Source organism: Argopecten irradians, chromosome 9, assembly GCF_041381155.1.
Source record: "Argopecten irradians isolate NY chromosome 9, Ai_NY, whole genome shotgun sequence".
NCBI lineage: Eukaryota > Metazoa > Mollusca > Bivalvia > Pectinida > Pectinidae > Argopecten > Argopecten irradians.
In genome coordinates, this window is record NC_091142.1 from 19,418,583 (window position 1) to 19,442,798 (window position 24,216).

Consider the following 24,216-nt stretch of genomic DNA (forward strand, 5'->3'; position numbering starts at 1 on the left):
AAAGGATTATTTGTCATAGACATAGTACATAGGAACCTTGACGGGAAATTAAAAAAAAACCACGACATAATCAGTTGTAAGGGTGTTCGTTATTACGTGTTTTATATTGCATTGATCCTTTTTGTCTCACCGTTCTAGCTTAAAGATTTCAGATTGCTTTTAACTTCGACGAGGAAAAGTATGAAGCAGCAAGATATTTCCGTAGTATAACGAGAAATAAATGTATGCTCTTTGTTTTTGTATGGTGAAAACATCAGTGGCATGATGCTTTAACTCTTAACTTGTCAATTGTATCGTTTTCTTAACTCAATTGACCGAAAACAGACATGATGATGGTCTGTCATCCAAATTCTCAATTAAGGCAAACATACATATACTGTTTTAAACTTAAACACACTAGTGTTATACTCGCAATATGCAGACAAACAAAATGATCTGTTACAACACCTTACAAACTGTCATCCGCATATTCAGTTTATCGGAAAATTATCATGTAAAGAATATTGTATAGTATTACTATCATCAGCTATATACTGTCATTTGATATATGCTACAAAATGACATTCCACATATGTTGCATGATGTAATACGAGTTTTACTACGACATTTCTATATGTTTGCTGCTATAATCAATATTACATATAGTGTGGTATTATCAAAACTAACTGTAAGTCAAAACTTACGTACGTTTTAATGTTAAACATTGAAACACTAATTGTCCATATCAGATAACACTATAAGATTTGCTAAATTTGTCTCTATCCGTAGTAAATAAACGTTCAATCATCTGTTAGGTAGAAAAAAATAAATATTATCATTGCTTCCACGATTTTTAAATCGCTTGCTTATTTTCGGATTTCGAAAATATTCTATAATATCAAGATTAACAAAAATAGGTAAAAGTATACAGTAACTATTATTCCTTAAGGAGGATTTTTATCGTAGAAGCTTTTCTTTTACTCTTTTAGAGGCCTTTCTATTATTGTTTTAGGAGTCTTCATCTTTTGTCTGATGTGTTTCTGAAAAAACCACAAAAATACCTACAAACAGACGCAAGTTCCTTATTTAAGTTTTCGAAGTGATATTAGATAACCATCGATTGGGCTTTGTTCCAAGCTAAGTACCACGGGCCTGGAACCAGAAATTTAGTGAGTGATATCTTTCTGTAGGTTATCGGCGGTGTCAACTATGTCATAGTATATCCAATGTGTACGTTACAGTACTGATACACATTCAAACTAATACTGCTAACTAAATAGTACACATCCTTTTGGGACTGAAATTTTATAGGTATTTGATTTATCAGAAATGCAGCAATCAAATCCTCCCGATTTTGTTTCTGACCTTGTTCTTCCTTACCAAGTACCACACACATTCAAACTAATATTGCTTACAAAATAGTGCATGTCTCATTGGGACAGTAGTTTTATACTTAATTTCATTCATGAAAAATGCACCAATCAAATCGTCCCGATATCATTTTTTCCACCTATTGAATGTTGATCCTTCTGATTGAGGGCTGACACTATTAAATCTAACACAAAGATCGATGCCGCGCCGATCCCGCGCGATGCTGCTTTAACATTGGGTATATACGAGTACCGTATGGCATAGATCGTGTTGCTGCCACAGAGGCCAGATGATGATACAGAGGTCGGAGTACTAGTACTGACATCGACTGGACATGATGTAAACTGGACCACCCACAAAACGGTCAATCAATTCGACACTCCTACACCTTAATTCTTAGGAACCGATTTAAGAAATGTCACAGAGTCTGCTGATTTGTTTGTGAATTTCTCTGGATGCGGAATATTGATACCTCTAGATAGGTATGTATTTGTTTTACTTTCGTTGCTGAAGAGAATTTTATGCTATATAACATTAGTTTATATGTGCTGTAGTTTTCGTACTTATCAGTCAATAAGAGGATTTAACATCTTATTCACAAATCAGAAGTTAATGATAATTCTGTACTTAAAATGCTCAAGTGTTAGGTTTACAAATTCAAACACGAGTTCGTAAAGCCAAAAGTCCTGATATTTACAGTGTTGTAGAAGCCAAGTTTTCTGGTGTACCATTTCATTTCACATTTTTGCATCGACACCAGACACTTTAAAGTGACTTTTCAGATGTTTTCATCTAAATGTAAATTAATCATAAAAACAAGAACTATAACGGTGTATCAATGCTGAGTTGTAACTAATGTTTATAAAACATCATGCATGTTCATCTGTGCCTTCGAATGATTTTCACAGCATAATTCAACAAAACCTATAGTTCCTAATAAATAAAGAACAAATAGCATGTCATTTTCTCCGTCCAATTATCGACTTATCAATTTAAAGCAAAAGCTCATTGAAACAATATTAAATATCGTTTGTTAACATTACTTTTTAAATTACTTTTTCCTATACACCCACACACCAGTTGTCATAAAGATATCAATTTATTGTGTTCCAGTCTTTCTAGTCCATGTATGAATTCTATATAATTGCATTTGTAATTTCAAAGCTTGACGTTCATATCTGTTTACAAACAGATCTCTTAGATCAGGTATTGTTGTTATTGAACGATTAGTTCACATTTTCACAATAGAATGCAAGCTAGTAATCGTTGGTATAGTCTAAAAAAAGGTTGTTTGTATTCCTGTTCTCGTGCATAAAAAACTGGAAGATTGGGTAACCGTTGTCAGTATAATATGACTGGATGGGATGTAATGTTACAAAAGAACAATTCATTAAATACAAATTACCATTCGTCGGCGATGTAGCACCTTAAATATAGCATGTAATGTTGAGATAACTTTTCCTATGAACCAGTTGTCATAAACAAATTAAGTTAATGTGTAACCACCTTTATAGTTTTATCTATATATGAATTCTATATAATTCCACTTTTAATTACAATGCCTGAGTTTATAGTTTCCCTGTACTTTAGAAAGAGATGTCTGGAATATTTATTTTTTTTTAACTTTCCGTAAAAGACAATACTATTGTACAAATTTTCGAAATATAATTCAACATCAGTATTAATAAGTAATTGCATCGTACATTTATTTTTAATTTTTAAATATAATATAAATAACAAGACGGCTTAGTAACGTTATAAAAACGAATTCCATATAAACATCGGCATTGTGCATTGTAGTCTCCGTTCAAATGAACTTCGAAATGAGTATATATATTCTATTTACGTGTACTGGGTTCGCATAAAGACATTTTTGAAACATTTAATGAACTTTTGCAATCGATAAGTCTTCTCTTATGTGATTCTAATATAGAACATTAGAATCCAAATTTTTTATAATGACCACTGAAGGGACGAGAAAAATGTTTATTATTATTTATTATTTCCCAACATAGTATATGAAATGGAAGTTTCTACTCCTGTTCAGCGCTCAGCATAAATGGTAGGGGCCATGGTGGCTGAGTGGTAAAGATGTCCCGACATTTTCAAACAAGCCATCCATCTTTGGGTTGCGAGTCCAAACCCCAGGTGGGGCAGTTGCCAGGTACTGACCGCTGGTCAGTGATTTTTCTCCGGATACTCCGGCTTCCTCCACCAAAAAACCTGGCACGTCATTACATGACCCTGACTGTTAATAGGACGTTAAATTGATAAAACCCGAACCATGAATGGTATGTGACGACTGGTTTGGATACACTGTTTGGTACAATATCAATGGTAACCCTTGGTGGCTTGTTTAGATGTATGGTAGTATTTACGTTTACAGTATTTACATATGTTTACATAGATGTCCTAGGTGAATAGTAGAGGTTTCATGGCGTGTTTCTGTCGGTGATTATTCAATCTGTTTGAAATGTTCACAATTTTAACATAGACCACATATTCAGGGCTGGTATTGTAAAATTGTCTGTGGCACCTGTGTAACAGGCATTACATATTTCAAAAGTTCTACACTGGAGGCAACTGACTTGTTTCTGAGAGATACAGCTATAAATAATTACAGTTAATTGCTTTTAACTTAATTGAATCACTTTAAAACATTGTGGTTAAGGGAAATTAAACATTGATTAAAAAGTGGTTTTTCGTATACATAAATATATAAAATATACATCACATATTTCTTGTCTTAACCATCAAACTATACACGATTACCATGCATGTACTATTTATATATGTCTTATTCACAAACAATGATAAGAAAATGCTGAGTTTCAATATACTTGTATATCGTTTCCTGACGTCACGTGATTCTTTCACGTGCATGCTTTATAGATATAAAGAATTAGTAATAAACAATTAGTATTTAAACATGCGTGATGCACACGACAAACTCAACTAAACATCTGCGGGATAAAAGGGGAACGAACAAATAACAGGATTAATTCTTTAGTAGGAATACGTACCTCAAGACATCGATAAACACAATGTAGATCGCTAAAAGGTTTGTCATTAGAAAATGTGAATGTAGTATTGCTCATCAATTTTACATTTGTTTTAAAGATGCATGCTCCATCTTTTTACACGTATCTTTAAAAGCGTTGGCCATACAAATTTATTTAGAAATTATATCAATTATATCATATCAGATTTAGTATAAACTGTATTTTAATTCGAAATTTTAAATTAATGTTATACATAAACAACAAAATAACACAATTTAAGGCGTTCTACACATGTAATATATTTTCTATAATGTTAAGTAAATTAATGGTATGCGTAAGTGAAAATTTTAGCAGCTTTACATTGATCCTCGGGTGTGTTTGTGTCATTCGAGGTGTATTACGTCTTTGCATATAATACAACTCTATCTGCCTTTCGGGGAGGTATAAATTTAGGGTTCTGGTTTTATAAGTTTAACGTCCGGGGTATTTTAATGACGTGCCAGGTTTGTTGATGATGAAAACCGGAGTACCCGGAGAAAAAACATCGACACGCGGCCAGTACGTGGCAACTACCCAACGTGGGATTCGAACTCGCGACCAAGAGATTGAGGGCTTGTGGTAATATGTCGAAAAATCTTAATCACTCGGCCACCGCGACCCAAAAATATGACGTAACGCTGAGAAACACATGACGTGACAATCAATACTTCTCCACATGGACAGATAATTCCGTAATATGCAAATACATAATACCAAATCAGTTTCAAATGTTATTGTCTACATTCTATATCATACTTGGATTTAGTTTCACGAGCCTTGACTTATGGAAACTTCTTAATTCCCCATAGGAAAGAATTAAAGAATTTAAAGTAATGATTTTTCTTAATTTAAGAAATGTTCTTGAAAATGGTGCCAGCTTTAAATGCGCCTTTGATATATATTTAAATGTGGTTTAATGTAAATCATATAAAAGTTATCACGTTTCATAGAATAAAAAACTATAAGGGTTGTTTTAATGGACTGCCTCTCGTGTATGCAGTGTATTGAGTGTGTGAAGTGCGTGTTTTAGAAGACCGGAATATTCCATCTGGTCATATTATACTGACAACAGGCAAACCAATCGTCCCACTCTCTTTATGCTAAACGCTAGGCTGGGGCAGAAACTACCACCTTTATAAAAAAAATAAACACAACCACAAATACTCGTAACGTCATAAGACCACCTGTATAGATGTTTACTGTGTACGATTTTATCGTGTCTTTTAAAACACCTCTTTATACGTGCCTTTAAATATTTTTGTTATATTGAACACATGCATAATACTAGCAAAGATATACTTAATCAGTTTTACACGTTCCTATATAATTGTATTCCAAATGTTAACACGTGTGTTAATCGATAATAATGACACAATTTTTACCATAAAAGATATTTAGCACATCAGTTTGTATTTGTTTACTTTTGAAGACGTATACCCCAAGTTAAGCATCATGCCGTTAAGGATACATGAAGCACATTTCTCTACTCGTGTTTCACACGAGATGTATTGTCAATCGTGGTAACCAGGTCAATACAATGGGTAGAGAAACAGACTACTTTATATACACTTAACTATACAGATCCATGTTAATTTCTCCTTCTCACTACACACAGTTTGTTTGTAAAATATTTGTCTTTTGTGAAACATGACAGCGATTCAAATTCTCGTTCTTAAGGTTGCTTTTTTCCCGCAACTCTGTGGAGTGACTGATTATAGACAAGGGGACCCAACGACGATTGTAAGATGGCCTCATAAATGAAAGAAAAAAGTTGAAAAAGCAATATAAGTATACTGTAATTTTTCACTTTAAAAAAGATACTTGAATTCAAAATATCTAAGAACTCAACAATATTTTTCTATATCCATATATTCATGTATGGACCTCATCAAAAGTTTATATTTGTATGATGATTACCATAATACGTAATATTTTCAATAATTCATAATATCTACTTCTTCGTCAACATTTTTCTTTAGGTCGATATAACCATATGTCGACCTCATTAAAACGGTGTATTTGTATAATATTTACCCGCATTACTGTTCGTATCCTATTATGTAATCGTGTTCGTACTTCCCTGTCCCATATAATATTTACCACATATCATCATGATAAGAGAGCATCTCTTTCCGCGTAGAGCGAAGCTCTACTAACCATTGCACGTGTGTGAGCACATTCCAGTACCCCTTGGACTTTGAAATCGATTCCCGCGGGAAAAGTCTCGCGCCTCCATGCAGGCAGCCATGTTTTAATTCTCGTTATCAGCACGACGAGCTTTGAAATTTTCTCTATAGACAAAACGTGCCATCCGGTTTCACTTTGAAATTACTGTAAAGTAGTTTTAGATAACTACACAAAGACAAGAACGACATAAGAAATGAACTGGTGAAAATGGTATACTGTCTGTGTGTTGTCAAGCGCACGGCAACGACAACCGTGACGTCAGGAAGCTTTGTGCCAAAGATGACGGACCATATTCCCGCGTATTTTTGATACATGACATGTTGCCAAGTTTACCGCCTTTGAGAGATTCTAGTGGAATATTTCTTTCTGATCTGTAGAGTATATGACAACTTTCAATATATATTGCTTGATATAAAATATACATCAATAGTGTTGAAAAAAACATTTAATAAAAATCAATGATCGGACTACAATTTTAAACAGTTTTAATGTCGTTCTGGGGTTATTATCCTAAATATATTCACATTTTTACTCGTAGCTGCGCTCTTCTGAGGCTTTGCCTTAAATTCATATTAGCATTTTATCAGTACTGATTGGTATGAATATCAAATTACACGTACAAGTACAACACCTATGTGTTTAGCTCGAGAGATTAATGTATATTGTGGTTCGTGTATAACCTCTCATTTTGTGCATACCATACCTGTGTTTAAAACCATGTTTTGTAATGCATCGGAACATCTGCTTCCAGTGTTATAGTATTCCTTAAACACCACTATAAATCTTTACGAAACTTTTCTGAAACTATCAGTTTGGATTGGTTTTATGAATTTAATGTCAAGTTAACAGCCATGGTCATTTATGGATGTGGCAAGTTCAGGGGATGAAGGAAAGCCGAAGTACCCGGAGAAAAAACCACAGACCAGTGGTCAGTACCTGGCAACTGCCCAACGCAAGACTCGTACTCACAACCTAGAGGTGATCCCCCCTACCCCACCCCTCCTTAAACTTGCAGTGCCCAAAGACGGTGTACGCTAAAGGGTGTCAATGTACTTTGATTGTAAACATTCATAAAAAGAGATTTATAGAGTAAAAGTTTTCTAAACAAAAATATTCCTCAGTCAATATTGGAAATCTTAATCAACATTAAATTAAATACCTTGACGACGGTAATGCCGTCATTATCGTGGAAGTTTGGCAATGTCACTGTTAAGTATCAATAAAAAACTATTTGTTGACAAAGTGTTTCTATTGTTATATTCTTCCTAATGTTAACGTAGGGCTTTAAAAGGATAATTTTACAATAACCATGATATCTTGAACCAACAGCTGCTTGTGGCCAATATCATGTAAAAAGGGCATGCGAATATCTAATCTACATGCACAGGTTATTATCAGTGAAAGAAATATTATTAGGTAACAGACAAAGAAAAATAGAAATAATATGTGAATATATCTACAGTCAGTAGTGAATTGATAATATAAACCCCGTTGATTTCTACCAAAGGCTACTCAACTTTATTTCTCGATAGATTGAGTATGTCAAGCGCAATTTGGAGCCGCTTGGATGAATTTATGATGGTCCAAATCAGAAACTTTTGGTGTTTTCAGTACCAAACGTACGTTCGATGAACATGTACATGTATCAAAATAGGTTTGAACACATATATACATGTACGTGTGTAAATACAAATGTAGAAAAGTTACATTGTTTATGTTACTACCGTACCTCTTTGAGTATTGCTTCCGTGCGTATGATAAATAAACAATGTTGTACAATGTACAGTTTTGCACATTCCTATGACGTCGCAATGTTTACATGTTGTGTGTCGGTGAGTCGGTGTTGTTCGCTACAACATGTAGATCTACATCCTATTTGTATTTTTAACATCTTTGGTTGTACACAAATGGATAAGATATGTCAGAACACCATCAGTCTTTGAGTTGGATAAGTTTAACCAAAACGACCTAGCACGACAATGCATTTTTGTTCACCTCGGGGGACAGACAAGTCCTACTGTAAATCGGCGAGAGTAGGCCTTACATACACAATGCACGTTTTGGTGTTTAGAAATATCAATGAAACGAAATTCTACAATTGTAGCTTAACAATACTTGTAATATATATCTTTAATATTTTTGAAGTGTTTGAAACAACAATATAAATATAAGCTACGATTTTGAAAGCGGTAAACGTTTACAGTAGTGGGCCTACCTGTGTTTGTACATGTTCCTCGAAACGACGTCCGATACATTTGAAAATCTCCAAAATCCGGAAATAATGACATGGAACTATGTAAACATCCGTATATTCAAGAAATTTCAAACGTGAACTGATTAAGAAGAACTCAAGTGATCATGAATTGAAGAAACTCTCTGTTTGTCACACCTCCTTGACACAGGCGGTTTGAATCGGACGCCGCGTCACAACTACGTTAAATATCCTGCTACGTTATGAATTCGTGTAAGCGTGTGTAATCATACGAAGCAAAAGATTAAGACCCAACTGCTTTGCACCGAAACCCAAGATATATGCTTTATCAGACGGAACTCGTTTTATTTGTATAATCATTGATAAATTGGCGGGAATTTCAATCACTTCGAGTGGCTGTTCCAAATGTCTGTCGGAACCAAACGATATAATTCAATTTTAGTCTTATAAATGCCATAAACACTATTAAGGGTAAATTTTGAGCTATAAAATTAATAGTTAAGACTGTAAATATAAGGATTAAAGTCTCTTTCTGGTGGTTCTATCGAAGGATAAAGTTGAGTAGGGTATCGATATTTGTTTCATTTCGCGGTTCCAAATTCATTCCAAATGTTGATATCCTAGGCTACTCAACTTTATCCTTCGATAGAACCACCAGAAAGAGACTTTAATCCTTAAATATAGATGAATTTTACAGCTGTGCAATTTATTAAAAACGTGGACATGTTCGCTAGTGTTTCATTTCGTTATTTATATAGGTAAATAATTTGCGTTGTTATTAAGATACGTGATCGTAACACAATGCATAATACACCAAATATCAAGGTGAATTAATTGATGATATTTTTTGGTCTTCCTAACTAGTAACTTTATTCTTCCTAACGTCTCCCGTTATTCCACATCACTTTTTGCATTCTGTTGGGCACTCGTCCCTATGAGGAAGGCTCTTGATACTGGTTCGCCCGTTATCAGTATAATGTGACCGGGAGGTGGGTGTTGCTTGGTGTCTTCGGTGGAATGCTTCAGTGATATAAAAAAAAAATGCACCATAAGAGAGCAAGAGTTCCACAATACAATTAAGTCTCTGAAAACAAACACCTTGCACTCCACATACATGGGAGGCCGGCCTTACATGACCCTGGCTGTTAATAGGACGTCCATATAATAAAACAAACCAAACTCGCCTGTTTCGAAATCTTCGTCTTCATGACGTCGATAATCAGTTATGTGTTCATATATGATTTCAGCTGAATAAGACCATTTTTTATTCAAATTGACCATTTTCGAAACGACTTGACCTGTGATCGACTAGTTATAACGATAGCAATGCTTTGTCTGTCAGTGGCCTTTATAGATAAGTATCAAAGTACATTTTATATGAATAAGTAAATTCCTTAAAATCCTTGTAATATCAACGACCGTGGTGTCCGCGATAAACTATGAAAGACAAGATAAGTAAACCTGCCTAGCCGTCACCTTTCTATAAAGACCGCCTACTTATAAAGACTGCTTTTTGTTATCCTAAATGGTTGAGCCCAACACTATTTAATTAGGTATAACTGTATAAAGCTTATATATATTTGCATCAGAATACTTAAGTGGTGTTATAAAGAAAAGCATTTAATACTTTCGTTATTGATAACATATTTGGATATGAGCTAAAAGCAAATCCCCGAAATTATCCGTCGGGGATTATTGTTTCCAATACACTGTCACCATCAGTGAAAACCTAGTGGAAGAAAACGATAAATATTTTATGAATAAAAACATCTGGGTATGCTAATCACTAAATGGTAATTTACTACTTAGATTAGAAAAGGTTATAAAATGGTATCCTTCTTCGGCTGTGACGTCAGCCAGTCGTCGAAATATCCTGGGGCGCGTGCAATAGGAAACGTTCCGCCCTCATCAACTATTAATAACCTTTTTGTATTAAGCTTAAGTATGGCTTCGTTTCTGGTGGATAGTCATTCTGAATAATGGGTCACAATTAGTTACTATTCGAAGGTTGAGTAAAGATTGGTAGAAGAAGGAGTTAGGGAGAGGTCGTCAGTATGTTGGAAAAACTCAATTGTCTACACAATAAAAATACGGTTGAAATCATCAGTAATCTCAGTTCACTAAACTGATGTACGCGATGCCTTCTTTCATCGTGTGTGTTTTATTGTTATTATTTGTTATTTGGTTTTTGTTTGTATTTTATTTTCATTTTTTTTTTCATGAAAAAAAACTCAAAGCAGATTTCTGTTAGGAAACTTGGCGTAACAATCACAAAGAAATGGGAATTTTAAAAGTTACTTTTATCGGGCTCTAGTCTTGTCAATATTCTTAATCTAGGACAAATCTTGCACATAATAATATGTCTTCAACTGCTATTTTTGGAGCATGTTAGTTAAATAAATTTCCTCAGTCTATTTTTCTTTGATGTAAGGAACATTTAATGAAATTGAGCTCAGTACTTCACGGACTATACAATTCTAAAGGTACATTACAGTATGATATATCTACCTCTCCTCTTTTGTACTTTTGTAGTCGTGGATCTTCTGACCCAACCTTTTTGTTTATTGAAGTTCTTCTGGAACAATTAAAAATTCAGTAGACATTTGAAACGCTGCATGTGATAACATTTCCATTCGAATCGTTCTCATTTTGGGACCAGGGGAAATCGATATTGTGGAACAGCGTAGTAACCATGCTAATTGCAATCACCGAAACTTCGTTACACAAAACAAATCTGTGTTGATATATTTCATTGAATCAGTGTCTAGGGTTATAGAACTAGGCATTAGTTTAAATTTCTTCGTACATAATACAAATCTTGTTGATATATTTCATTGAATCAGTGTCTAGGGTTATAGAAATTTGCATTAGTTTAAATTTCTAGGGTTTTTTCAGAGTACAAGATTGGTGGATATAGTAGTATATAGAGCAGTAGCCAATGCCCATCTCATCCATATCGTACAAAAATGACCATAAATACAACAAATATTTCATTATACTAAATCACTTCAGAATATTTATTACCCTATTACAACTATTACAATAATCATAGAAGTCAACTGGTCCCATGGTATACTCTTCAGCTTTAAAAAGCACATAGCTATATGTAGAGTACAACTAAATGTATGTTGTAAACATATAAAATGATCAGAATCTTACACTTTTAGCGGTATCATCGGTCCATGAGGGTGAATAGAGACCATCCAAACCAGATTCTTGATATTCATCGTACATATAAGCAAGAATTTTACTTTTAAATACAACATATTCATATCGACAATACCAGCTTTTTGTTTTAAAAAAATCAATTTTATTCAATACTTCATGTCATTAATATGTTATCATCACACAGGAGTTCTCATACTAATTTTCATATCGAGTTTTCATAATTTTACGCAAAAAGTTACATCATTCTTTCTTTATAACACATTTATTTAGCACACTTTTCACAACTCACCTATTTACATTCATTCCATATCAATATTTACATTGTATATACAGATTTAGATTTCTTCTTTTACTGATATGAATAGTAGATACTTAAAGATGCTCCACCGCCGACAAAGCATAAATGATATTTCATTAGTTGAACAATAATTGTTGTTTGATCATGTATATATATATGTCTAATTAACACAAAAAATAATATAGAATGCTCCATTTCGCCTTTGAGGCATGCGCAATCAGTACTTCCTTCCATATAGGATATAGTGACACGGATTTTTTTCGGGATGCAATTAATTATTTTTCATATTTTTAACTTGAAGTAAAATTAGAAGCTCAAACTTTTCAGTGGTGGTAATGGTGTAAAGTAAGTAACTTTTGTAACTGAAGAAAAATATTTAATCGTCTGTTCCTGTTTTTAATAGTGAAAAAATACCATTTGTCAGCGGTGGAGCATCTTTAAATATTTTTTTTTAATTTGAGTTCCTAATGTTGTGTTTGATTTAATTTGAAAACATAACTTTTCAAGCTCCAGCTTGAAACTAAATCTCACACTCTATGAAGGTACACATGTACTGTGCGATAAACAGAATCTAAACACGTTCAGTAGAAAGATAAACTAATCATTTGATATATCGAGTTAATTGTAACTCCGATGATTGCGGCGGTCTGGTAGAGGTTCGTGTCGTGTATGAATATTGTTCGTGTGCGATATTAAGCGTTTCAATAACCGTGTGATGATAAGAACAGAAGGGACATTAACGTCCAGTGAATCTACAAACAGGTGACAAATCCATTATTGGATGTAGTGCACAGATTAATTTATCATAAACATTGTAGGTTCACGAAATATAGCATTGTATTTTATATATGAAAAGTAACTCTGAATAATGGACGTGCCTTTTACACGTGTGACGCGAATATGGTGCGTGAGTGATGGTCGCACGCCCCGTGGATAACCTTCTGTCTCTGTATATTACAGTGTTTTCTCTCTTGCACATAGATATGAATTGTGACGTAATTACTTTGTGAGCACAGATTGCGTCGTTTTCTTAGTAAATATGGCGTTACACTCATGAATACGTGACGCAAAAATCAACACCTATCCACAAGGACAGATAATAAGATAATAAATGTGCAAATGCTGAATTCAGTAGGTGGTGTTAATTCATCTCTCTGAATAGCATCCTGGTAACTCGAAGAACGATAACAGTGTAATCACTTGACTTGGCCACAAATAGCAGTACAAACAAGTTCGTTTCTCAGCTTCAAACTGATAAGGGAAGCGGTCTGAGAACTTTGGGAGTTGATTTCTGCCCATTCCTTATTTCATTCTGCTTTTGATTAGCGAGGCGACATAACGCTAATTATTTTTCTGTCGAGACGAAATGGCAGAGACCAGCCAACATACTTATCGGATCTTCACTTTATCCCCATGACCAATCTCATTGCGACAGAGATATCGTCCGTCCACTAACGCCTGCTCTGCAATCTCTTAAGGACATTGAGGTTTTGAAATGTAAAGAGACCATGCTATTTATGTTGTCGGGTTACAACGAAAACCCAATGTATTAGATCTAGATTGTTATAAGTCTGCTGCTTGAGCGGTCAGAATAAATTATCCTCGAATCTGAGACTAAAATTCAAAAGTGCAATTTCAGCATAAATCATTACTTCTTCTCTAAAATCGATCATTATCTCTGTCTAGCTTGTACTCCCTTAGCTGAATTTTGATTGTTCATACAGGAAAAATTCGTTCATCCACGTATTGATTGCAAAGCCACATGACGAGCATACTGAAATACAACAATAAAAATTCCAAAAAATGTCGCACACCAAAGTTCGTCTCGTGATCTCGTAAAAACTCCTTGTTGGAATCTTTTTGAATAAATTCGATCTACGAAATTCATTGAGTCTTCGAAACTCTAGGTCGCCTCCTGTGTAAATGTCTATGCATGTTTTGAATCTATCCATTGTTTGCGATAGACATTCTGGAAATTACGGAAATTTTACTGATGTTATGAGCTTATGTCTTTTATTTCTGTACAGTAATCGATGTATGTAATTTGATATTCCTCGATAGTCCAGATAGTACAGGGATTACAATCACTGTTTTAATATCACACCTCTGGACTATCTCGTAGTAAAACTGATGGCAAATCAGTTCGGGAGAAAAAAACTGACCAATCACAAGCCTGCAGATAAATATCAGAGAGTGCGAAACTCAACTTCAAAGAAACGCTATCAATCATAATGTATCGATTAATTTGATGTACATCAAATGACCAAACTACCTGCTTACACTGAGCGCCTTCACTTTTACTATAAGATAGTCCATACAGTGTCGGCATTATATGATCCATTAAAAAATCACTGTTCAAAATGGCGCGTTAACTTTACATCTTTATTGTAAACCAACTTACTATCGAAGCGACTTATTTTCGCGTTTAGTCTTTTTCACTGCAATTTTAACAGAGGATGGAAAATCAAAAGAATTTAAAAGGGAAGTTTATCAGCGTTTGTGGGAAGTTTATCAGCGTTTTTGTGAAGGAATACAACCAACGTTAATACATTACATAGGCGACCATACCAAGAGTGTTACAAGGGCTCGAGGTCGACTAAAACACGGAACGATACGATACGATACGGAACAGGAGTATACTAAAGTACGGAACAAGATACGAAACAAGATACGAGTTCATTCACGCGGTTTTGTGAAATAGTGTCCAACTGTTCTCAGACCAAGTTCGCGGTAATTCATATTTGCGGTGTCAAATCATCCGTGGAATACTTGAAACGAAATAGGTTTCCAGTACAGAACAGTATACCAAGCTCGTGTCGGAGTCTACAATTTTTACAGCAGTGACATAAGTCTGCACAAGAGTTTACTTATTCTATGTACACACAAGGTTTTACTAATTCTATGTACACACAATATATTACTAATTCTACGTATGCAAGAGATATTACTCATTCTACGTATACACAAGATTTCGTATACACTAGGTTTTACTAATTCTACGTCTACACTAGGTTTGACTAATTCTAAGTCTACACTAGGTTTGACTAATTCTAAGTCTACACAATAATTTACTAATTCTACGTATACACAAGGGTTTACAAATTCTGCGTCTACATAAGATTTTACTAATTCTAAGTCTACACTAGATTTTACAAAATAAACGTATACACATGATTTTACTAATTGTACGTATACACAAGGTTTTACTAATTCTGCGATTTGACTAATTCTAAGTCTACACTAGATTTTACTAATTCTACGTATACACAAGATTTTACTAATTCTACTTTGACACAAGATGTTTTGCCTGAATTTGCGTCATGGATTTTGATTCATGTAAAACTAGCATTCCCTGTCAAGACGCACTTCCGGAGGAGCACAAAGTTTCTTACCCATTTTACAAAATGTAGTTATGTTTATTTTAAAAAAAAAACTGAAATTTAAAGTCTAACCATCCAAAAATTCCAAAAAATGTCGCACACCAAAGTTCGTCTCGTGATCTCGTAAAAACTCCTTGTTGGAATCTTTTTGAATAAATTCGATCTACGAAATTCATTGAGTCTTCGAAACTCTAGGTCGCCTCCTGTGTAAATGTCTATGCATGTTTTGAATCTATCCATTGTTTGCGATAGACATTCTGGAAATTACGGAAATTTTACTGATGTTATGAGCTTATGTCTTTTATTTCTGTACAGTAATCGATGTATGTAATTTGATATTCCTCGATAGTCCAGATAGTACAGGGATTACAATCACTGTTTTAATATCAACCTCTGGACTATCTCGTAGTAAAACTGATGGCAAATCAGTTCGGGAGAAAAAAACTGACCAATCACAAGCCTGCAGATAAATATCAGAGAGTGCGAAACTCAACTTCAAAGAAACGCTATCAATCATAATGTATCGATTAATTTGATGTACATCAAATGACCAAACTACCTGCTTACACTGAGCGCCTTCACTTTTACTATAAGATAGTCCATACAGTGTCGGCATTATATGATCCATTAAAAAATCACTGTTCAAAATGGCGCGTTAACTTTACATCTTTATTGTAAACCAACTTACTATCGAAGCGACTTATTTTCGCGTTTAGTCTTTTTCACTGCAATTTTAACAGAGGATGGAAAATCAAAAGAATTTAAAAGGGAAGTTTATCAGCGTTTGTGGGAAGTTTATCAGCGTTTTGTGAAGGAATACAACCAACGTTAATACATTAAATAGGCGACCATACCAAGAGTGTTACAAGGGCTCGAGGTCGACTAAAACACGGAACGATACGATACGATACGGAACAGGAGTATACTAAAGTACGGAACAAGATACGAAACAAGATACGAGTTCATTCACGCGGTTTTGTGAAATAGTGTCCAACTGTTCTCAGACCAAGTTCGCGGTAATTCATATTTGCGGTGTCAAATCATCCGTGGAATACTTGAAACGAAATAGGTTTCCAGTACAGAACAGTATACCAAGCTCGTGTCGGAGTCTACAATTTTTACAGCAGTGACATAAGTCTACACAAGAGTTTACTAATTCAATGTTCACACGAGGTTTTACTAATTCTATGTACACACAAGGTTTTACTAATTCTACGTATGCAAGAGATATTACTCATTCTACGTATACACAAGATTTCGTATACACTAGGTTTTACTAATTCTACGTCTACACTAGGTTTGACTAATTCTAAGTCTACACTAGGTTTGACTAATTCTAAGTCTACACAATAATTTACTAATTCTACGTATACACAAGGGTTTACAAATTCTGCGTCTACATAAGATTTTACTAATTCTAAGTCTACACTAGATTTTACAAAATAAACGTATACACATGATTTTACTAATTGTACGTATACACAAGGTTTTACTAATTCTGCGATTTGACTAATTCTAAGTCTACACTAGATTTTACTAATTCTACGTATACACAAGATTTTACTAATTCTACTTTGACACAAGATGTTTTGCCTGAATTTGCGTCATGGATTTTGATTCATGTAAAACTAGCATTCCCTGTCAAGACGCACTTCCGGAGGAGCACAAAGTTTCTTACCCATTTTACAAAATGTAGTTATGTTTATTTAAAAAAAAAACTGAAATTTAAAGTCTAACCATCCATATTGGATGTTCTAATTTTAGAATATATTTTATTTTTGATTTTATATGCATGAATCAAACCAAGGGATTCTCAAATTAGTTTAAGAATATCTCCGTAGTCAGGTCGCTCTCAACGATGACGTCACAATTAACATAACGTCATAATACTCAATTGTCGAATGCGTCACTTGATACTTGCATAGCTACATTACAGGCTGCAAGATCCCGGGACTGATAAAATCAAGTGTTTCTCTGCGACATCTGACATATTTTAAACTACGATAGAACCAGCATGTCAGATATATCATACTTTACTCTCAATACCAAAGTTAAAGACTACCTACGCCAGTCGCTAGAAGACAAATGCTCAACGGTTGGAGGAAAACATGTCTATTTTGGTCTGAATGATGCTGCGATACGGATGCTTACTCCTATCGATGAGACAGCGACCCCTGTCCCGAGGACGCTATCTCCTCCGAGCAGATCACGGCTTCTTCTTCCGTTTTATAACTCCACCACATGGATCCTGTCAAATCCAGAGGACTTCCCCGTGGGTCCATCAGGTAATAATGGCACCCATTATCTAATCGATATGTATATTTACCATAAGGTTACATGGCATTGAGGTATTCGTTGTATAGGCCGTAGGCCTCTCTGATCTAAGGTGCTAACATGCTATCATTAGTTCCTATACTAATAAGATATGTGTTAGTGAACATACAATATCAACAATCTGTAATGATACATGTAGATTAATAAAGACCAGGAATCTGTGTATGTTTCTCGTCGGGTAATGGTACTTTATCGGTTCGATTGTCGTCCACTAGGTAGCGCAATAGTTAGAGTATCCAACTAGTGTTTGGAGGGTCCCGGGTTCGAATCCCGTTCTGACTCTCATTTTCCCCGCGTTTGGTAGTTCTATGTTGGAATCCTGATCTTAATGTGCATTTTACTGTTCCTACTAGCTCATGGTTCGAATCAATTTCTAATATGCTGCTGCTGCAACAGCACTTTGAATCCAGAACCTCTGAACATTATAGACGGACCCAACCAGTAGTCGTAACGGAACAGTAGTCGTGATTGTGTGCATATTTTAATGAAAGTTCAGATTTCCGAATGTCTGGAGCTGTTGACGAATACTTTATGATGGTGTAGTTTTATTAGGTGGAAATGATGTGTTTTGTGAGATGAAAACAATTAAATGTTTCCTAAATTACGACTACTGTTCCTTCACGACTACTGGTAGGGCCCCAGTACCCTACCCTCTGAGCTACCTGATTGCCGCCAATCGACCCGATCCTGAACTATTAGAGTATTTCCTTGGGCTTCCATTCATTTTAATAAAGAGACTGTAGGTGTCGTTTTAAGTCATTTTCTTTTGTTTATTAATTTTATTTCAACTTAGAGAATTACCATCATGTAGCTTGTCTATATATGCTATATGTATTATTTAATAGCTGGCTAGCATTATTTTATTCATAAATTTTATATTAGATTTTAAAAGATTTCAAAGATAAATTACAAATTCGTATGTGTTGGTATTTTTTCAGTGTTTTATCAAGATAGATTTATGTCTTTCTATGAAAACCTCTATTTTATGTCTTTCAATGAAAAACTTCTTAACCATGTAAAGGTCACGATCGTAAACTTAAATTATACTCATAACAAAAACTGCAATAAATACATTACCGTTACACATTTAATAGATATTCTACCTATCTCAACAAAGCTCTATTTTCCGTAATAACCTGTGCTCTTTCAATTTTCGTTTTAGATATAAATAATAATTTTCTTTGTTACTCATCCTTAACGATTTATGATAAATTCTTAAAGTGAACAGTCGGGCAAAGAAAAGCTAAAGTCGGTAAAACTGGTGTGAATGTATCCAGTATAATTTCTTATAAAATAGAAAAATCGTTTTGATATGAAAAGACTTTTGAAAGGCCAATGAACACATTCAGACTGATTTTCTTTGCCCGACTAATCACTTTAACTATGCGGTAAGTCTAGCTTAAATGACTCATGGATAAATTATACACTTGTAAAATAAACTTCGTATCACAGAGAAGGGGGGGGGCAATCGTTCGGTTGCAAATTTATGAAATCTACATCGTGACGACGTGTTCGCATTAAAATTAACACAGGTTGGGAACAAAATTACTTCTAGCGTCATTCGATAGCGGAAATCATCCTCTATTCATTTGTACTTTACATGTATGTTGTATTTTCGAAGGTACATTGATTACGAAACCAATCATACGTAAATAATTATATTTCTAACTATTTCAGATTTTGATACACAAAGAAGTAAATGTGTCCTGGAACCTGCTATTGAGCCTAGCATTGACATCAATGCTGCTCGAAATAAGAGTGATGTTGGTAAAAGTAAGTCATCGTCATTTAAAACAAAACGAAATAATCGAATTAAGAAATCTAGAACGTCCATTGGTTACAAATCAAACTCGCCTCATAAAGACGTGTCAAGAAGTCATACGAACGCACCCTGCCAGTTCCGGCGAAGTGAACAATTATTGGATAGATATCAGCTTGATGCCAAAGACGCGGAGAAATCTGATTGTCAGCAGAAGCTTACAAACAAAGGACAAAGTGTCCCGGGTAATCCGGTACCAGCGTCATTTCTGCATCTGAGGAAGAAGGATTTGAATGGAACGAAAAGGAAAACGTCCTCTAGAAGGAAAAATGGTTCTGGATTTCAAATACGCTGTGTCAAAGACTCGTCAATAGACACCATTCCTGAATTTGATGATCCCACAGCCACTGTTCCAAAGAAAACACGTACATGTAAGTCTTGTGTTACAAACAAAGTACATAGTGTGATGCCTGTTCAACGTAACCAAAGAGCGTCTCGAAGTCAATCAGGATTAGATTCTCTGTCACTCCCGCCTATCAAACCTGTTTCCAATAGAGGACATTTTGGTCGACGACAAGCAAAAGAAGTAAAGCTGACCATGTCGGTGCTGTTTCACGATACACAGGATGGAGGAGTTACTAAAATGTCTCCGACCGGCATCTCTGTTATTACTAACATCGGAGTTCCCAATACAACCAATCGTCCCGGTAAACAGCGGATTCAGTACGAACATTAAACGTCAATTGAGTATTCAGCGGGAGACGGGTGATTTCCTCTTTACATTACAAATACCACCAGCAATTCTAGAATACAGCGGGAAATTTACCATTTTCTCTTCCACTATTAATCCGGGAATACAGCGGGACTATTTGTATTTTTTTCTTCACAGTGCCAGTACTACAGCGAGACCACTTATATTTTGAATTTCTCAGTACACATACTACCAGATAGAACCATGTGAGAAAATAGCGGAAACATTTATAATTTAGACTCCTCAGTACACGTGGCAACAACTGCAATCATCCGGGAAAACAGCAGGACCACTTACATTTTGTTCTTCACAGTGCAGGTACTACCAGCCATCCGGGAAAACAGCGGGAAGCAACTTAAAGTACAAATACCAATTCCCGTTTGTAACTGGGATGCTTAAGAAGAATATGTATGAAGAAAGTCTGACACAAGATTAGTGGTAAATGGGATTTTTCTTCAAACACGTGTCTTGCTATTTGAACAATGTATGATGTATAAAATAGTGTATTTTTGTTTCGTAAAAAAGTAACAATTAAACCGTCTTAATATAAGTAGTATTTGAAGTGTTTGAAACGAGAATAAAAATATGTTTATAAACATTTTACAAATCCTGTTGTGTTCACTTTTTAATAACTTGTTCTGTCCTCAAATATGTAATTAATATGACCTTGAGAAAGAGTTATACTCTTTGAAGTTTATGTCAATTTTATGTATCTTCAACAACACGTGTATGAGTAATTTATCAAATGCCTTACGACAAGTCTTGGAAATGACTATCAGCGCCAGTATTAACTGGCATAACAATGCTGCCATCATATAAATTTCACTGGAATAACCGCAGGATATCGTCTGTAAGAAAATTTACAAAGTCATATTTTTATCTCTGCTGTATTTTTATCTGATAGCGCCAAATCCTTATTAATATTGTAACTGATTCCCTATGGATTCACGGCCTGATGACCTTTTAAATTATCCGATCAATACTTTGAGAATCTTGAATGGTGATTATCGATAATAGATTGTTTTATTTGCAACAGTTTGTCTTGCGGGTGAAACTGTATGGTGTAGAAATTATTAATGCATGTAAATTGATCTACTTGTAACAATATGCCTTGAAGCGAAATTTAGAAAGTGAAATGTCTTAATACGACTATACCCTTTTGTGGAATGTTGCCAAATCCCTAACGACGTGAAAAAAGGGAATATGGTACTGAACCACCTGATGTATGCTTAAGAAATATGTGATATATAATATGTATAACTTAATTGTGGTCGCGGTTTATACAGGGTGCGCTTTGGTTGTCGGTCATTATACCCATAGACCAAATTATCATCGCGTAAAATCCATATTTGTGATCAGTTGAGAAGCCAAGGCTTCCAGCTGGACAAGTATGTTGACCATGACTCTACCCTTAAATTAGCTGCAATATTGTAGCTTAAAAGACTTTTAGGCAGACAGTGTCTTTTGAATGTGCAGACGACCGTAAACGTATATTCGTTTTACCCTGAAATATGGAGTTGTTAAGAATATCTTATTGAAAGAACGCTTTTGTTGACAAGAACTACGTCCTTTTTTGTGCGGATTGTATCAACGCATGGACGAACATAGTCAAATGGAGATTAAGTCTTTCAAGGGGTATCATTGTAGGAAAGCGATAATAGATCTCACAACCTCTCACAAGCAGACTTATTCCATGTCTGTAGGCATAAACGCCCACAATGAAAGTGTTCAGACCTTGAAAATAACCGGATACAATGAATTGAGATCTAACCAATCAGCGACTAAGATTTGATGGTATTTGCTGTTACTAAACAACGTGTTTAAAGACACTGATTTTCCGAAAGTCCCAATTTTATTGCTACTTGCACGATATTTGGTGTTGTGTCAAAGAGCTGTAAACATTTAAGAGGACAATCAATATTGAACCCTAGTCGTCATGAGTTTGGCGATGGAGTAGCGAGTTACATCCCCTTCTTAGGTCGGATATCTAATATTGTCGCGATCCATTAATGAAGCAATGCAACGACATCAAGAGGATCAATATTGGAGCCCTTACCCCCAGTTAACCGTCTTTTTCATCGAACAACAGTCCATTGTTTAATTGGTATATATCAGCTATAACTGTTTCGTTTAACTGGGTATTTTATTCACGTTTAACCAAATAAGCCCCATTTTCAATACTCGAATGATAGAACCCACATATGATTCTATTGGCCTTTAGATGTTTGTTTTCATAACTGGCGGCTAATTGGGACAACGATTATTAAAACATCAATATTAAAGGTCATTATGTTTATTTACTCGGCAAACAAAACGGTTGGTAACAGATTCGATACGATGATCGCATAAAATCATCATGCCAAAGACATTTGCAGCTTTCAATCTAGCAAATTACTTAAGGAAAGCTATCAATGCTATCTAAGCTTGCATTTTTCCACTGGATGCTTACGAAATATCAAGTAATTATAGTTTCATCGTAATAGGTCATCTCTCTATTGATATTATTGGGAAGCTGTGACGAGAGTCACTCTAAGCCTAAAACGCTCATATACACGGTACAATTATCGACGTTGGTCTTTTTCTGCTTTGGCACTTACAATGTGTTTCACCTGCTAACGAGTGCTATCGATCATATCCCACTTCACGCCTCCGTTTATAGAGTACCCGTGTATTAATAAATGCTGCCAACGATAGGTATTTTGCACTAGTCTTTTAACACACGGAATTAGGTATAGAATGGAATCAATGACTTGTCCTCTATCAACTCGAAATCAAATACAACATAGCCAGATTGCTCTTAATTTGTCTCTCGGGTTTCATTTGGGTGTACTCCACGTTAGCTGGAAATGATTTAATCAAATATCGTTAAGAATCCATTTATTATTAATGAAACTTAAACGTTCGTTACAATGCAGTTAATTAAAAACATCATTTATTAAATTGTTCCGTTATCAAGTATGTTGATAAAAGCATTCTTAATTCATTGATTTTATGTGATGAATTTCGATATAACTTTAGCATTATTTATTTATAATTTCTCATATGATGATTAAGTTGATAACTTTATTTCTCTTTGAGTGTTTTTAACACCTTGTCTGTCCTGTTCTCTCCGACATATTTATGTATTTAGTAGTTAGTGATATAAATTATTCATTCAAGGAAAGTAGTCTAGCGTATCTAAACAGACTTCCTTAGGACAGAGAAAAATATCTTTATAGCCAGTTGGTCTTTATACACAGATTGACCTATGTTGAAATTGGTCATTGGGGATCCTTGAGAAGTGATCTTATTACGTAGGTTGCCTTTATACAGAGGTGGTCACTAAAACAGGGTTTACTGTATCCGGCTCTTGTCTTCCGCTGATACTTAAAACTTGTTTCTATGTGTAAAATTACTGTACCTGATGATATACTTTGTAAACTTCAATTTCTTTTTGTGTGATTTTCCTATAAGAATTTATTCTTCCTAACGTCTATATTCCATCGCCTCATTTTGACCTTAGATTATAGCTTTCACACTGTGATGAATGCTCTGGGTTTCGCCCGCCTAGCAGAGATATTGACAAAGTGGTAGTTTCTTCTACAGCTTATCGCTCAGTACGATTTCAGATTCATATCATCGGCTGGGATGTGTTGCTCGGTGTCTGTGGCAGTAGTATGCTTCAGCGAGATAGCGCTTTAAAATGGTAAAAGCTTCCACAATTAAAGAAGACACAACACGAAGATACCAAAGTCTA

General features: G+C 34.9%; 2 protein-coding genes across 2 annotated transcripts in view; both read left to right on the forward strand.

Annotated features, from left to right (window-relative positions):
- Nucleotides 1-1,631: 1,631 nt before the first annotated feature.
- Nucleotides 1,632-24,216, forward strand: part of LOC138330859 (lysosomal proton-coupled steroid conjugate and bile acid symporter SLC46A3-like) — a 30,928-nt gene continuing 8,343 nt past the window's right edge. Inside the window, exon 1 of the mRNA XM_069278361.1 lies at nt 1,632-1,832. The gene's annotated coding sequence lies outside the window, so the exon portion shown is untranslated. The remainder of the gene's footprint in view (nt 1,833-24,216) is intronic.
- On the forward strand, nt 17,548-21,051 carry LOC138330858 (uncharacterized). The gene is made up of 2 exons (XM_069278360.1): nt 17,548-17,921; nt 19,648-21,051. Exons 1-2 carry the CDS (start codon nt 17,651-17,653, stop codon nt 20,463-20,465), a joined length of 1,089 nt encoding a protein of 362 aa, XP_069134461.1. The 5' UTR covers nt 17,548-17,650; the 3' UTR covers nt 20,466-21,051.